Source organism: Ascaphus truei, chromosome 4, assembly GCF_040206685.1.
Source record: "Ascaphus truei isolate aAscTru1 chromosome 4, aAscTru1.hap1, whole genome shotgun sequence".
In the NCBI taxonomy this organism is placed as follows: Eukaryota; Metazoa; Chordata; class Amphibia; order Anura; family Ascaphidae; genus Ascaphus; species Ascaphus truei.
The window spans coordinates 346877965-346894585 of NC_134486.1; the positions used below are offsets into that span (position 1 = coordinate 346877965).

Consider the following 16621-nt stretch of genomic DNA (forward strand, 5'->3'; position numbering starts at 1 on the left):
TCACACCCCTGGCTATTTGCCCATTTTTGGAATTTTGCTATCACAGAAGATCGAGGCTTTCTGAATACCGTGATAGCAACGCGCACAAAAACTGCAATTTAAATGGTCCGGTGATTTTTTTTTATGAACATGCATAGGCCCCTTTCCTGGCTTGAAATCGAAGCCGGGTGCTTTGCTGTTCGCACAAGAGCATCTTTGAAAAGCCCGCCCACAATTCTCCTGCTGGACATCTCAAATCTGATTGGCTTAGGCAATTCTCATAGAAGTTGGAGTTTCATTCACAAAATACTACAACCAATCAGTGGGTGGGAACTTTCCCATTAGCCAATCAGAGCCGAGCCGGTATAGAAAGCCGGGTCAGCGGGAAATCTGAAATTGCCAAGGGACACATGCAAGTTTGCCACCTCTGTCCCTTGCTATCTCATGTCACCCGCTGTGTCAGACTCTCCAGATCTGGCAGAACAAATGGCAGTCCGGGCGACTGCCATTGTTCCCAGGAAGTGGGTACCTGAGCCCTTCCCTGACACCCAAATGGCTTTCACACCTCTAGCATCCTCTGGCTACTTTGAACTGTGATGTCCAGTAGACTTACTGGCACCAACTTGGTAGCCCTGAGAGTCTGTCTGAACATCGGTTCCAAAAGTCCCAGCTCATATACAGTGCACAACAGTACAGTACAGCACTATCACAGTATTAATTAAATACACTTTAATACTTTCTAAGTCTTTGAGTATCTGGAATAGAATAGAAAATGCACTTTTATTCATATCAGCCCGTATTCCCCACATACTATCTATGGGACTTAGACTGGACTCTGAGAGTCCCCTCTCAACCTCATATATGGTTGGAGCAACCATGAATCCAATATAGGTTCTGGGCTACCTGGGCATTAACTTGGGTATCCCCCTTAACCTAGGGACCCCTTATAGTTACAGGGACACTTTTCATCCCTTTGCCCCATTTACCTTTCTGGGCTATGTTGAAGCAGGGAAGAGGTGAGTCGCACAAGCGTTTTCTAGGGAAGATATTACCGAGACAATGTGCATACATGTATCCAAGAATCAGGCATTATTCCCGGGTCATTTTTAGGGGAACCGACAACTCCAAACCACTACTGTCTAGGCACACCCTTATTAACGCAAATGACAGGTTATGCATATATCGTTACTGGGCTCAAGAGCTGACTATCTTGAACCCTTATACTCGGATCAGGGGTAACTAAAACAGGGATTGATCTGTATTAATAGCCTGGTTACACACTCACCATCACAATTGAAAACAATAAAAAGCAAATAAGAAAAATGTCAGAGCACCAGACAAATGATGTACCTGTAACTACAAAAAGACACACATGCCGATAAGGCCTCCCTTACTGTATGCCATGGCAAGCTGTGAAGCAATTATAGCTTTGCCAGGCTATCCACATGATCACAATGGCATTTTTTAATTTCTTGCAAATGCCTTGCACAGGTATTATGCGAGGTGCCTACAAGCTTCCCTAGTGTTATGGATAGTGTGTTATTTATCAATGAATTTTATATTGCTCTCTCTTTTTTTATCTCTCTTCTCTTCTGCTCTTCCCATTAATGAGATATATCACTTTTTTTTTGGTGAAAATACAGTAAATGCACACAACTGTGTTAGGCTTAGAAATGTGGGACTCTATTGGGAATGGCATCCAGAATTTTTTTACATTCTTTCCCTTGTGAGCTGATTTATCCAAATCTCAATGGACTAATAGAACCACCAGACAGCTAGAAAATCACCAGCACAACTGATTTGAAGAACCTAAAGGAGTCATGTGACCTACTGCATGGGTGATAGGAGATATGCCCAGGTGCACAAAGCAGATGCATTAGGCTATTTAATGTTAACTAAATTAATTTTAGGTTAATTGTAATGCCTAACAACTAACGGGAATAATCTAATACCTCTCTCTGTCTCTCTCTCTGTCTCTCTCTGTCTCTCTCTGTCTCTCTCTCTCTCTCTCACTCTCACTCTCACTCTCTCTCTCTCTCTCTCTCTCTCTCTCTCTCTCTCTCTCTCTCTCTCTCTCTCTCTCATAACATTTATTATCTCTTACTGTGCATGCAATGTCTTGTATATAATGTATAACCTTGCTCACTTAATGTAACTGTATTTTTAACAATTTATTTGTCATCATAAATCTGTGCCCAGGACATACTTTTTGTGCACAGGTAAAGTATCTCTCCAAATGTTGTATAAAGGTGTATTTGCTGAATTTTATGTCACTTAGTCTTATTCTAAAATAGGACTATTTCTCTCCCATTTCAGGTCTCACATAACTAGCTTCATGTTAAATTCCTGTGTTAACTATAACGGATCTCGCTGGATATGCATCATTAGGGGTCATGCCTCTTTTCATATCATTAGCACTAACAGTCATTTTGCTCAATGCATTACCCTTTCAGAATGAAAATAAGATTTAATCTGATGCTAGTGATCTTTGGAGATTCTTGTTAATGCTAAACAAAGCAATAGCTTAGGTTAGCGCCTCGTGAAGTCAATAACAGACCTCTGTGGATCTGGAAGCAATCAGAGTGAAAGGGCCAGAGAGAGACACAGATCATATCATACTTCGCAGGTACAGAAATAGAGATATAGCAATTACAGTACACTCAGTCTCTATTCTTTACAATTTAGCGCCTATCTTTGCAAAAGTTTGTCAGCATGGTTTTTGCACACAAATTTGCTCAAAAGTATGTAAATCTGCCTAAAACCTCCATTTCGATTACATGTCAACCCAATTTTTGTTTATTCTTTGTGTGAACTTTTTTGCATAGTTTTGTTTAATGCACCTATACGGAATCCATGTTCCCGTACACGCTCGCATGCAAAATGGATCAATTTAAAAAAAAAAATCAAAGTAACAAACCCAAAAGGTATTTTTAGCAGGTGCGCACATCCCATCAATGCTCAATATCTCCCTTCTACATCCTCACCACCCTCCTTGGTGTTGAAATTCTTTCAACTGTGTCCTTTGTGGTGCAGTGTTGGATAGTGGTAGGAGTGGATGCTGTCTGCAGAACAATCACCATGACCTCTGGGAGAGGTGCCATTAGTGAACCTCTGTGTCCTCTGATATCCAACTCCACCACACGAAGGATGTGGTCAACCATGATTTCTCCTCAATAGTACACCACATCCAGATGAGATCGATGGTCTGTCCCTTCTGGGAGTTCTGCTCATAGTAGATGTCCTGTGGAAAGTTACTCTGTTGCTTTTATGTAACCCATATCCCTGCCTGTGGAACTTTCTGCTTCTTCCCCACATCCACCATTACCTCAGAGACAACAGGGCCACAGAGTTAGGCCGCAGGGTGGGACATGATCCAGTGCCACAGAACGCGTGTTGTATCCCTTTGTGTGACATTTTGTAAAAGTGCAATGCATATACTGTGGACACATTATTAGTAGGTGCGAGAAAACGATATAGCAGCCATTATTGCTCCCACTGGCGAGTTGCAGCAGGACACACAACATGCCTGTGAGTGCAACTGCTATTGTAAATTCATTAGGCACTTGTGAGAAATAGGCAGGGCTAGCGCACTCCCGGTGCCACAAGGTGTGCTAGATCTACAGTTTATAACACGTAAACATGTAGTATTTAAATTATGTGGTGATTTGAGATCCTTTATGGTCTTCATCCTCACTTTGAAAGCAATTGTCACAGTCCCAATTTAATTACTCATGCCTTCTTTTTGTCTTTCTCCTTGATCTCATCCTCATCCTTTACTCTGTGTCTGTCACTATACAAAAACGGAATTGTTTGACAGTCACCACGATAAAGATGTGTACTACTGTAGCTACTGACACTGGTTGCATTGACCATTTTTCAGTTTGGGGATGTGGCGTGAAGCACCATAGTTTCTTTTTAATGAATGATGGTGTTGAATGTTACACAGTCATTTAATATTATTCTCATCTCCAATATACAAATTCTCATTCAACTGACTTTTTCTGCTTCCTATATGGCCCCTTCATCTGACATGGTTCTAACCCTGCTGTTTTAGCTTTTCTGCAGTGTTGCTGTTACTGAACCTACCCTCCTCAGACCTTATTGAATTTTTTTTGTCAATGTTTTGTTATTATTTTGCTTGAAAATGTTGATAGATAAAGTATTTTCAAAAGAATATGTATTTAGAAATGCATTTAATTGTATGTAGTATTCATAAATGTTCGTTCAACCTATACCATGTGATTTGAATTGATGATTATCTGCCAGTTGGCCCCTCGCTCTCCCTTTTTTTGTATTTTGTTATCTGGGTGAAATCATATATTTTATATTTTATATATATATATATATATATATATATATATATATATCAAAACAAAACAAAAATATTAAGGAGCGCCTACTATAACAATTTAATTGTTTTTTCAATTGTGTATGCAAATTAACCTTGCTATAAATACTGTGGGGTCACAACCAATGGGTATACCCTGATGAAGTCATCCTTGATGACGAAACGCGTAGGGCGTGGTGAAGACGGAGGAGGCACTTTCCCACTGAATACAGTGTATCACGGACTATTACGAATGCAGTTTGTGAGCGGCGAGCCAGACAAGAAGAGCGGGCATATCTCTACTATTCCTGGTGGTGCAGCAGCCAGAAGTAAGCAGGCGAAGGCTTTGGTTCCCAGAGGGATTTCCTTTTGCGGGGCACACGACCGGGAGGACGTCACTTCCGGTGAAGGAGACTGCGCCACGTGTGTGTAGGACAGGACTCCATTGCTGATCCGGATGCTACTACTGGCATATGAGGGCCAATCTCATAACTGCTCTATATTACCGTTTGACTTGTGAGTGGGCATTTGTCTGTTTTTTAATGTTCCATAAACTGATTGTTTTACTTTAATGCACTAGGTGTGCGCCTGTTTTTTTCTCTTTTTCTTTCATATATATATATATATATATATATATATATATATATATATATATATGGAAAAAAGGAAAGAAAAAGAAACAGGCGCACACCTAGTGCATTACCATAATAAAATTGTATTAAAGGAACATAAAATCTGTAAAAATGCCGACTCACAAAGGTACAGCAAACAATAGCATGTATGAGATAGGCTCTCATGTGCCAACAGCTCGATCATCAGCGTCCGGCTCAGGTTAGTGGCGTCGTCACGTGACCATCCTTCGTGTAGCAGAAACCGGAAGCGGAACACCTCGCATTCAGTGTTCACCGAGAAGGGTCCCTCCAGGGAGCAGTGCTTGGAAGGTCCTTTGATTAGTAGTATACCGGCCGTGAAACACACACAAGAGCCAGAGTTTGAATGTAGACAGCAACAATGTTCGGGGGCAAATGGCGGCCGCTATCTTAGCCACGCCCTACGCGTTTCGTCATCGATGATGACTTCTTCAGGGGTTCATCGATGACGAAACGCATAGGGCGTGGCTAAGATAGCGGCCGCCATTTGCCCACGAACATTGTTGCTGTCTACATTCAAACTCTGGCTCTTGTGTGTGTTTCACGGCCGGTATACTACTAATCAAAGGACCTTCCAAGCACTGCTCCCTGGAGGGACCCTTCTCGGTGAACACTGAATGCGAGGTGTTCCGCTTCCGGTTTCTGCTACAAGAAGGACGGTCACGTGACGACGCCACTAACCTGAGCCGGACGCTGATGATCGAGCTGTTGGCACATGAGAGCCTATCTCATACATGCTATTGTTTGCTGTACCTTTGTGAGTGGGCATTTTTACAGATTCTATGTACCTTTAATACAATTTTATTATGGTAATGCACTAGGTGTGCGCCTGTTTCTTTTTCTTTCCTTTTTTCCAGATATGATTAGGGACTGGTGATCCCTTTGAAGCGGGCTGCAAGAACCTGGTTGTACCATTGGAACAGGACTGTGTTTATTGAAGGTTTTTTAATTTTTAATTTTTACTTTTCAATTTTTTGGTACTATTTTTATTTTTTATTAAATAAACAATTTAGATTTTTATATATTTTTTTTAGGGACCGATTGTTGAGTATTGCATTTATTATTTATTCATTGTCTTATCTTAGCATATTAGCCTATGTCTAGCCGCCCCTCTAAACAATTCCATGATTAGCTATTGGTTCTTTTAGTATTTACTTTAGTCAGGTTTAACTAGAGGCGCTACTTCAATTCTTTGTTTGTTCTGATATATATATATATATATATATATATATATATATATATATATATATATATATATATATCATCAGGATTACATTGGATTTTGATTTGATGTTATCTCTCTTTTTATTTGTCTTCCTGCTGAATACTGCAGTGCCTGCCAGTGAATACCCATGCCTAACTTGTGAATGCTATGGCTGCCTTACGTGTTTCCTACCTACCTACTCCAGCCCTAGCAATTAATTTGCAATGAATTATTATTAAAAGTTCCATTTTATGATACTTTAGGAATACTGATTGCAGATTGCAGACCATAGAAAGGACCTTTTCATTCTCTATTACCTATTGTATATTTAAAGGACTCACACCCCATACAATATTCTCTCTCATATTTCTGGTCTTTGCCTTTTTAGAACCCTAATAAAGAGCGACAGAAGAGCACTTTAGCTATAAGAAATGTAGAATAGGAGAAACTTTTGATGAAAAGTATAATATACAACAACAGAGATAATTCCTTTCAGGGGATGTGCACAATGAACCAAAAACTAATGTCCCCTGGAGAAACTTAAAACATTACATTTAAAAATATCCAAACTTCATCTGTACTAAGGGTTCATCTGTACACATTTGTGTTTTTCAGGTGTTACACTGGAATCTGATTCTTGCCTTGACCCAGGCATTCCAGTAAATGGTCATCGACACGGTAAAAACTTTGGTATAGCACTATCTGTTACTTTCACCTGTGATCCTGGATATATACTAAGTGATGAGGAGCCATTGATTTGTGAAAATAACCATCAATGGAACCATGCGTTGCCCAGCTGTGATGGTAGGTACAGCAGTGTTCAGTATATACACTATGCAAATAATGTAAACACATTCATATGCTAAAAATGAATTTAAAACATTGTTGATTTATTGTAGTGAGAAATGTTTGAAACACTGAGGATTTCCAAAGTGGTGTCATTTGCAATTCAAATCTAAAATATGATGTGCTTGTCATCATTGAACATACCCTGGAACAATGAACATTCAAATAAATTCACAGGAGTATTTTCTTTGTTTAATATTTTGAATTTACCGAAAGCAGTCAATCTAGGAAATGCTTTATTAGAATAGCATAGAACCCATAAGGATCAGGATGTCAATTATTTTCATAGTAAGGCTCATTGCTGTATTAAAGCTTAATTTAGTAGACATTAGTGAATCCTAGTAAATTATGCTTTCCACACAGTCATCAATAATACATGATTTATTCACCCCAAGCTAATATTTCACATTTGATACCTGAGTATTTTCTCTCTACATTTCTCTTTTATCTGTACAGTATAAAAGGAAATAACTCCCTATTGTATACAAAGGAATCACTTTACTGAATATATTAGTAAGGAATTGAAAATGAATCTATATGAACAAAAATCTGTTTGTTCAAGGGACCACTTGGTATTTTTCTTTATGCAGTGAATGTTTATGAGTGTGCTTCATAAATAAAGAATAACCATTTTCAATGAATAATTCAGCAACATAGTTTAGCCTTTATTTTAACCATGCACCTCTACCGGGAAGGTTGCATTGTTCTAGCACATTAAACAACACAGATGTCAGGTTAAGAATATACATTTCATTTTGCCTATCACTTTTAACAATTCAACAACTAAAAACTAAAATGAACATAGTTGACTCAAATGCAAGAAATGTTTTATTTTTGTACCTAAATGTGATGCAGGCTTCTCATTTTGATTTAATCAAGTATTACATTATTTTCCATTAGACACAGATGATTTACACAAACTCAGACATGGGGATTGTTTTACCTTCATAAAAGTGTAATCCAAAATGTAAAACGTTCTCTTACCTCTCATCCTAATTTGCACCAAGTGATTAATATAACTACTTCTTACATTGTAAAGCCTGCACATTAGTACACATGTAACGGGTATTCCCCCACCCAATCGCAGATATAGTATGGGTGCGAAGAACATACAGTGTTACCAGGTGTGGTGCGTATACCTGCAGGCTCACAGGAGGGCTGAGCCTCCGCCAGTGAGAGCCTGGGGTGAATCCTCTGGAACATTCTCGGTTTCAGCACCTCCACCTATGTAGGATTCTATGGGAATGTAGAATGGCCCTAACATAGGAACCCACCCAGAAACCACATACACCAGTGTTATGGCTAACAGGTTTACTGAACATAACAATTATAACACCACCATATTATAACATCCCCACACGGTGCCCAAAGCCCAACCCCTTTGTCCTGTGGTCAGCGCTGCCACTACGTGTGTTGAGAATGTTAAGGTTTGTTGGTGCACTTATGGGGTACCTGCCGAGTGCTCCTGCACTCGGGCCTGCAACCACTTCGCAAAGGATCTGTCGATCGGTGATCCTATCTGATCTGGTGATTCCTTGCCTGGGGTCTGCCAGGGGCGATCCCACCCTGAAGATAGTCTTTGTCTCTGGGGGCAGACTTGAACCCAAGTCTCCTTTCAGGAAGCGCAGCGTCCGCTGTGTCCCTATCTATCACTGGCAATAACGTGACAAGTCCCTAACCTAGGGCCTGTCCCTGTAGCACCAGAAACTGGGGAGTGATGACCTACCTGGGATCTAAGGGGTTAATGGCCTATCCCGTCCCCCTAGCTCTTCCCAGTCCTGACTCTAACTACCTAGTACCTAGTACTTGCAGTAACGCACTGCCACCTACTTGGTACGTACAGCAAACGTGCTGCACAAACCCTGTGCCTGCTTGTCAGACCTCACAGCACTGACAGCCGTGACTCTGACAAGACAGCACACACACACTAAGGGCAGAGTCCCTAACTGGGGCCGTCCCTTATCAATTACCCACTAGCCTGGTGGGGAGTTGGGGCCTACCTGGGATATGGGGGACCATACGCGGTGCAGGAGCTTCACTCGCTCCCTGCCCCCTTCCTTCCCCTTCCTGCTCCCAGCTCCAACTAACTGGCGTGGGCTCAGCGCGCTAAATGTATCCACTTGCCTTCTGAGAAATCCTAAGCCCTATTGGTTCCCTTGCATCACGTGGGGCGCGCAGAGGCTCATGGGACTCGTAGTTCCAGCTTAGAGCCTTCCCTGGGAGGTTAGGGTTTCGCGGGCTCCTATCTGTGCATGCGCGAGCTATCTGTGGGCCTCCCGGTACTCCTCGCTCCTGCGCCTGCGCAACGCACTTCTCAATGGCGACGCCCTGCTCCGTGAGCCGCCGGGACCCTAGCGACGCGACCGTGGCCTTAGCAACGGCCCGATCGCGTCCCCGGCAACCGGCCGCATACCTGAAGAGACGCGCTGCTCCCTGCTCCGGCCCCCACCCTTGGAAGCAGCCGTCGGGTCCGTCGCTGGCAATGGCGGCACCCGCGACTGCGCTGCTCCAAAGGAGGGGGGTCTCCAGGAGCCGCTGGTGACCAGGGCTACACACATAAAGAATATCCAAAAGTAGCAAATATAACAATTTACAATGAGAATTGGTATTGAAAACTAGATTTAGTGACTTTATTTGAATGAGGTTATCTACATAGTCAATGTTATATTACAAAAAGTTAATTGTGATTAAGAAATACTTGAAATAAAACAAAAAATCTTTATTTTTTACTGGTTTTACCATACACTATGTCAAAAACCTGAAACAACAAATAACAGGAGTTGCACCTTTATACAAATCAGACACTATTTATTTTAGGACCTTGCTATTATTTTTCTTGGTCTTTGAAGCAAATGACATTGCGAGTTCACTGTTTCAATACAAAAGTTATTTCTTTTTACTATCCTGAACCTTTTATTACCAGCTTTGCAATATGTCTAATGGCTGGGATATTGAAATATTTTACTATACATTCATATTTGTGTATCTGAGTTTTACATTTATGACTGAAGGTGCTTATTATTTCAAAAACATAATTTACTGTATCTTGTAAATAAATATATAAAGTGTTATCATCGATCTGTTAAGCTATTAAAGGTATACACCTTAATTCCAAATACTTGAATTTGAAGAAAGTTTCATAGGAATTTATAGAAGCTGTTAGTTACTATATTGGAATGCATGTATTTACTGTACTGTAATCAATGCTGTAACTATGTCTTCAATAGCTACAATTACATTCATTTTCAGTGTCCTTTTACTTTGTTTACATAAATATTATCCATTGAATTTTTCCATGTGACTTGCTGGTAATAGCAAACAATAAATTATAATTATATTTAATATACATAAGATAATAGAATTATCTCTTTGCAAGTAGCTATATAACTTACTTTACCTCTGCAAAGAGCATAGGGTGGTCAGCAGAGGAATTATACATTTGGCATGACCTCATTGTAAAAATAAAAAAGCGACTAGTTTTGCAATTTTTTTTATTTTTGACATTATATTCAAAGTAATTATTGGCATAGGGCCTCTCAGAGCCCGTACTTGACCCTAATGACATAGCAAACACATTGCAGGAAATTCACCTCTTATATAGCAGAAAACCATTACATTTTTACATCAGGCAACATTATTTCCTGGCTACATTCTATTTTAGAATTCAAATTCCCATTTACCTTATAAATCACAATATAATGAAAAAAACATATATTTAGGACATACATGCAACCAAGAAATAGCACCCATTATTTTAAAATATGTGATTTTATGCTATTGTGGTGTAAATTACCCTCTATATTTAGCACTTTTCATTGTGTATAGAACACTTCTCTGTATATACTAATTTGTATTTTTCACTTATCCATTTATCCCATTTCAGCTTTGTGTGGTGGATATATTCATGGAAGGACTGGGACAATCCTTTCTCCAGGTTTTCCTGATTTTTATCCAAATTCCTTGAATTGTACTTGGACAATTGAAGTCTCTCATGGGAAGGGTAATAACACTTAAAAAAATTGTATATCTTCTGAAAAACAATGTTGTCAATATTTAAAAACTACAGTAGTGCTATTTTCCAAGACACGTTTTCTATCCAGAAAACAAAGTATTTATGGAATAACATGGTTTATGCCTAGGAAACATGGGAATTTGTATATGATTTAGGGTCTAAGAAAGAGATATTTAAAAAGGTAACATTAAAATGTATTTATTTTATTATTTGAGAGACATGCACTAGGTATATTTGACCAGCAATTAGGACTCTAATATGGTAATTCCTCAACACAATGTGATAGTTCCATCTTAGTAGGATTCTGGCCCATCTTAACTAGAGGGAGATACTGTAGACAAGCCTATAAGTAGCAGTGTCTCAGATAGTAAATAAGAAACAATTAGAGGAAAACCAGGACACTAGAGCCCCAGGTCAAGCACTCACTACCAACCTGCAGAGCCTCTGGCTATTAGAGCAGCACTAAAGGTGGGAAGCATAGGATGCACAGCATGAATTTAGATTTAAGGACTCTGTGCTATATGCCCCTATCTTGCCCTATCTAAAGACCCCCTGTTTTCTGGCTGTAGAATAAGCCTTCACTTGGTGGTACGTCAAACACCCTAAAGACAGTACCTCTTGACTGCCTAACGTGGACTGGACTGATGAGGAGGTGTTACCTGGTTGCATTGTACCCCAAAATATCCCCACTTTGATTAAGTTGTAGCTGATGTAGGGAGGGTTGTTATGTTATTCTTTGTTTTAATACGTACCTAAAGAAAATCAGAATTATTTTTTTGTGCTTCCTTAGCCTGTTGTGCGGTTGCTCTTACTTTAATGTACAGCTCAACCCCCATATAACGCTGTGCTTGGGGTCCAAAGAATCACATCGTGCTAAGCGGATCATGTTAGAAACAATGTACAATTGTATGCATTGTACAATAAAGTATTTAAGATACCAATAATCGTGTTGTAAAGTATTCATAAAAATGAAAATAGGGAGCCAGGCTTGCATCGCGTTATAAGTGGGTTCGCGTTGTAACGGATCGCGTTATAACGGGGTTGAGTTATGAATATGAACAGCTCCAGTTCAGGAAGACTCTTGAACTGACCTGCTCTGGGGATATTCATGTAGAGCAATGAGGAAGAATATCTGAATATATCTAGGTATCATAGAGGTGCCATCACTTTTTACCTACACTAAATCCTAGACTGCACCTGTACCATAGGGCTATATAAATACACTGTGTTTAGGAAAAAGGAACCCCTTTCATTTTTCATCATATTTTATATATTTCTCACAACACCAAGGAATATTTGCACAATTGTAGGTCTGTTAGGTAGATTAGCACTATATAAGAAGCACTGTATACAATCAAAGGATGATTTCTAAATTGATATTACTGTATTATGCTAATAATTAGCCAATACACTGCGGTAACTTCATGTTTAATAAACTAGAAATAGCAGTTTTTCCTTTGTAGATTGTACATGTGTTCAACTGTTGTAATCTAATCTGAGACACTAAGATTACGATAAAGTATGTTTTCAAAATGTCCTCCTTTTGCTATAATACAAACCCAAAGATGATAACTCCACTGTCTAATTGGATCATCAATAATGCGTTGATCCAGCTGCTCCCACTCCTGCACGATAATTTTTTTTACTAATTAGTTTTTTCAGTCCTCCTAGTGACCATCCTTTATCAGCAAGCATTTTATTTAAGGATTTTGAGCCATCATTCTTGCTCTGTCTTAAGTACTTTATAACGTGCTTACAGTATCTTTTTCACTAGACACTATTTTGGAACTTTGCAATTGAAGAGGTCATCATGCCTCACCAATTCCAGAGAATTTTTATTAGATTATCAAATAAATCTTAAATCAAATAATCTACTGTGTCAGATCTATAATTGCTCAAATGTTCATGAAAATTTAGTGATTTGTCTGCAAGATAATAAAAAAATAAAAGGGGTCTCTTGTTTTCTCTAAATAAATAAAAGGGGTCCCTGTATATTCTCATCATCATCCTTTTTAGTCCTCGTAAATTCACTTCTGGATGCAGGCTTCCCGATGGATATTCCAAATACTGCATTTTCAAGCCTCTTCTCTACGTTGTTCTAGCAAATTTTCTGATATCATCATCCAATATTAATTGTGGTTGCCATCTCGGTCTTTTAATTACCGTTGGAATCCAGTCCAGAGCCATGTTTGTCCAATGATGGTAATTTCTTCTTGCAATATGTTTGACTCAATGCCATTTTAATTTATTCATCCATGTGATGATGCCACAGACTTTTGTTTGGTTTTGAACCCATTTTTCTTCTTGCTTTCTCTTTCTTTACCCAGCATACATCTCGCCATACTTCTTTGAGTTGTTTTAAGCTTCTGAATTATCTTCACAATTAGGGTTAAAGTTTCACATCACACATATGTGAGAATGGGCAGAATACATTGGTCGAAAACATTCCTCTTCAGGCACAATGGGTGGTTCCCTTTAAAGATTGTCTTCTTTCTTCCAAATGCACTCCATACCATCTTCATTCTTCCAGTGATTTCATTTAAATGGCTCTCATTGATTGTTACTTGCCAGCTAAGGTAGACATAGTCTTCAACTTCTTCTAGTTCTATTTCAATTATTTTAATCTTTGTAGAGTTGGCACATTTATTTAACATCACTTTAGTTTTCCTACATTCCTTTGGCAAGTACTCTGATTTGTTTTTGGAGGTCTTCTAGACTTGTGGCAAAAATAGCAATGTCACCTGCAAAACGTAGGTAACTCAAGTATTCCCCATGAATTTTGTGTCCTTTTTCTTCCCAATCCAATGTCTTGAACAATTATGTGTTGCTGTGAAAATTGGTGGTGACATGGTGTCTCCATGCTGATCCTTATCTTGCTTGTAGCCTCATGTAATCTAATTGTTGATGTGGCATTCTCATCAATGTTCTTTATAATTTCAATGTACGCTTCTTCAACACTTTTGCTTCTTAACACATTTAGAACTGCTGAGGTTTGGGCAGAATTCAATACTTTTATGTAATCTACAAATTTTAGAATGAGTAGTAGATCGTATTCATTTTCATCTTCTTTTTATTAGTTTTCTATTTTCCATCTTTGCATTAAGGTGTAACTTGACACAAACCAATCAGTTATCATTCCTTGTGTCAAAACGGTTGAGGGCTTCAATCATGTGTTTCTTGTTAGTTAGGATATAGTGCATTTCATTCGTGATTCCATGCGGTTTACTGCACTCTATTTTCTATTTGGATTCTTCTTAAAGAATGAATTCAGGATGTAGAATTTTTCACATTCTACAAATAGTACCAAACTGTCTCCGCCTACATTTCTGTTGCCAAAACCATACTTACTAACTGATACTTCATTTTTCTGTTGGGCACCTATCTTTGCATTGAAATCTTACATAATGATCTTGAGGTAACAATTTCCTTTGGTGTTATGCTGGTTGATTTTATACTGTAGTAGACGTCTTCAACATCATTGTCTGTATGACTTGATGTTAGGACATACACTTGGATTATTTGAATCCTGTATCTCTTAGGTTATTTGATTGACAATTCTGTCTCTTTGTAAGTGTAACAGGGGACTTATCCTGTTCAGAAAACTTGCCTCTAATCCAGCAGTGTGCTGGTTAATTGACCAGCACCTGGCTGATTAGAGGTCTCAGAAAAAGCCTGCCTCTGAGACAGGAAGGGAGACTCCTGAGCACACATGTGAGCTGAACAAGGAGACAGACAGAGGAGAGATTCCTTAGTCCTCAACTGGGCTGACCAAGGAAACAGACAGAGAAAAGGTTCCTGAGTCTCAAAGAAGAATCACAGATGTCTCACAAGACTTCTACACCTGAATGCTGAGTTAGGCTGAGGAAAAGGCAGCAACCCAGGAAAGAGAGAAGCCTTCCCCCTACAGCTACCAGAGAGACAGATAAGACCTTCCTTTCTAAAACTGTTGTATCTCTGCACATATCAAAATATATGTTTGGGGCCGGGAAACATGCTATCTAAAGGGAGTTGTGGACTACACATGTTTAACTAGAAATACTCCCAAGTGGAATAGAAGCTTTATTTGACCCCTTATTTGCCTACGTTTGATGTTTTTGCTGTGTTAAAAGGGACAGGCACAATAAAGCCTTATTTTTAATTTCACCTTAAAAACGGTCTCCATTGCTTACATTGGCACACATCTCTTACATATGGTCATCAGAAGTGGGATGAGAGGTGGCTATTGAAGTTAAAAGGGGCCCTGGAGATTGCCTGTGAATTTTTTTTGTGCTTTTTGCCTGCATAGTCTTACAAACATCCTGAGCAACATAAACAAAGGTTCACCTGCAGCAGAGACCAGAAGAGTGAATGCCATATTACCCAAAGATGAGACTAAAAATTACTGAACTCAAGCAGAAAACCAAATGACTTTGCTGAAGCCAAGAAATGGGCAGCTAGCAAGCATTGTATTTAAGGAAATAGAGCCCCAATAGGTCAAGGTGAAGAATAGACCTGTGGAGGGAAAAAAAACCTGGGAATTTAAAATGGCCGCCCAGCTGAAGTCAAATACTGCTGCGCCCGCCTTTATCCTCCTACATGCCCGGATAAATGCGGGGGTTTTCTCCGTTTCTTCCGGAGTTTCCCGCGCGGCGGCCGCATCATCAGATAAGCGCTAATGACGCATATCATTGAAAGCGCCAGGAAAAAAGCCGCGCGTCTCCCCGTTTTTTAAATTCCCGCGGTGGCGGCCGCAGGAGGATAAAGGTGGCCGCCACTGTAAAGACTCTGCAAAAATAGGGAAGAAAATGTGTTCCTGGTGTAAAGAACCCAACCACATGGAGCAGTGTCCCTTCAGGCCTTATTCAGACGATGAGAGTGAATGCATGCACAGTACTGCTAATATTGTAAAACTTACCCAAGGGAAGAAAAAGTCTACAGAGAGGCCTGTGAGAGCTACGACTTCTACAAGCAAAATATGCCCACCTGTAGGACTATCACCATATGGGCTTCTAGCAGCAGCTGCAATAGCGCCTCCTGATGTCAGGAAGAAAAATACACCTGATAGCCCCAAAATGGAGGACAAGATGCAGCGTTCCTATAATGAACCCTACCCCACAGAAGAGTGGCCCTTCCAGTCTGATAAGGAGGAAGACATCTCTTACGGGGAACCCGAACCGAGTGACACCCACAAAACACCCCAAGAATGGTGGCGGTGCCTGAACTCGGTACGAACCGAAAAGACCGCTCTCTATGAGGACGAATATGATCGGCAGGAGAAAGAGCGGGAGCAGCAGATCACCAAATATTTCTGTCAGCTAAGACAACTGCAAGAAAAGCCTGGGCAAGAAAAGCCTGGCATATACAATGAAGTTGCTGAAGTATCAAATAAAGAAGGAAACCCCAGTATTCCTGATGGGACGGAGTCCCATCCAAAACAAAAAGGCGGAAAAGAAAAAGAAAAGCAGTTCTTCACTTACCGTGGAAGGAACAGACACATCTGCAGATCTTGCGGAGGAAAAGGGAGTCCGAAATGCCCTGCAGCCTAGAGAAAATGGAGAAGTCGTCCCGCGGATGACCGAATATCCAGAGGGCCCAAGGCAGAAGTCGTGTACCCCAAAGAAGTG

The 16621-nt window shown here is 39.9% G+C and overlaps 1 protein-coding gene across 1 annotated transcript in view; it reads left to right on the forward strand.

The window, feature by feature from the left end:
* Positions 1-16621, forward strand: part of CSMD1 (CUB and Sushi multiple domains 1) — a 2556145-nt gene that overhangs the window by 1860748 nt on the left and 678776 nt on the right. The window contains exons 18-19 of the mRNA XM_075598211.1: positions 6776-6964; positions 10890-11006. Of these exons, the coding sequence (XP_075454326.1) occupies positions 6776-6964; positions 10890-11006 (306 nt within the window). The remainder of the gene's footprint in view (positions 1-6775; positions 6965-10889; positions 11007-16621) is intronic.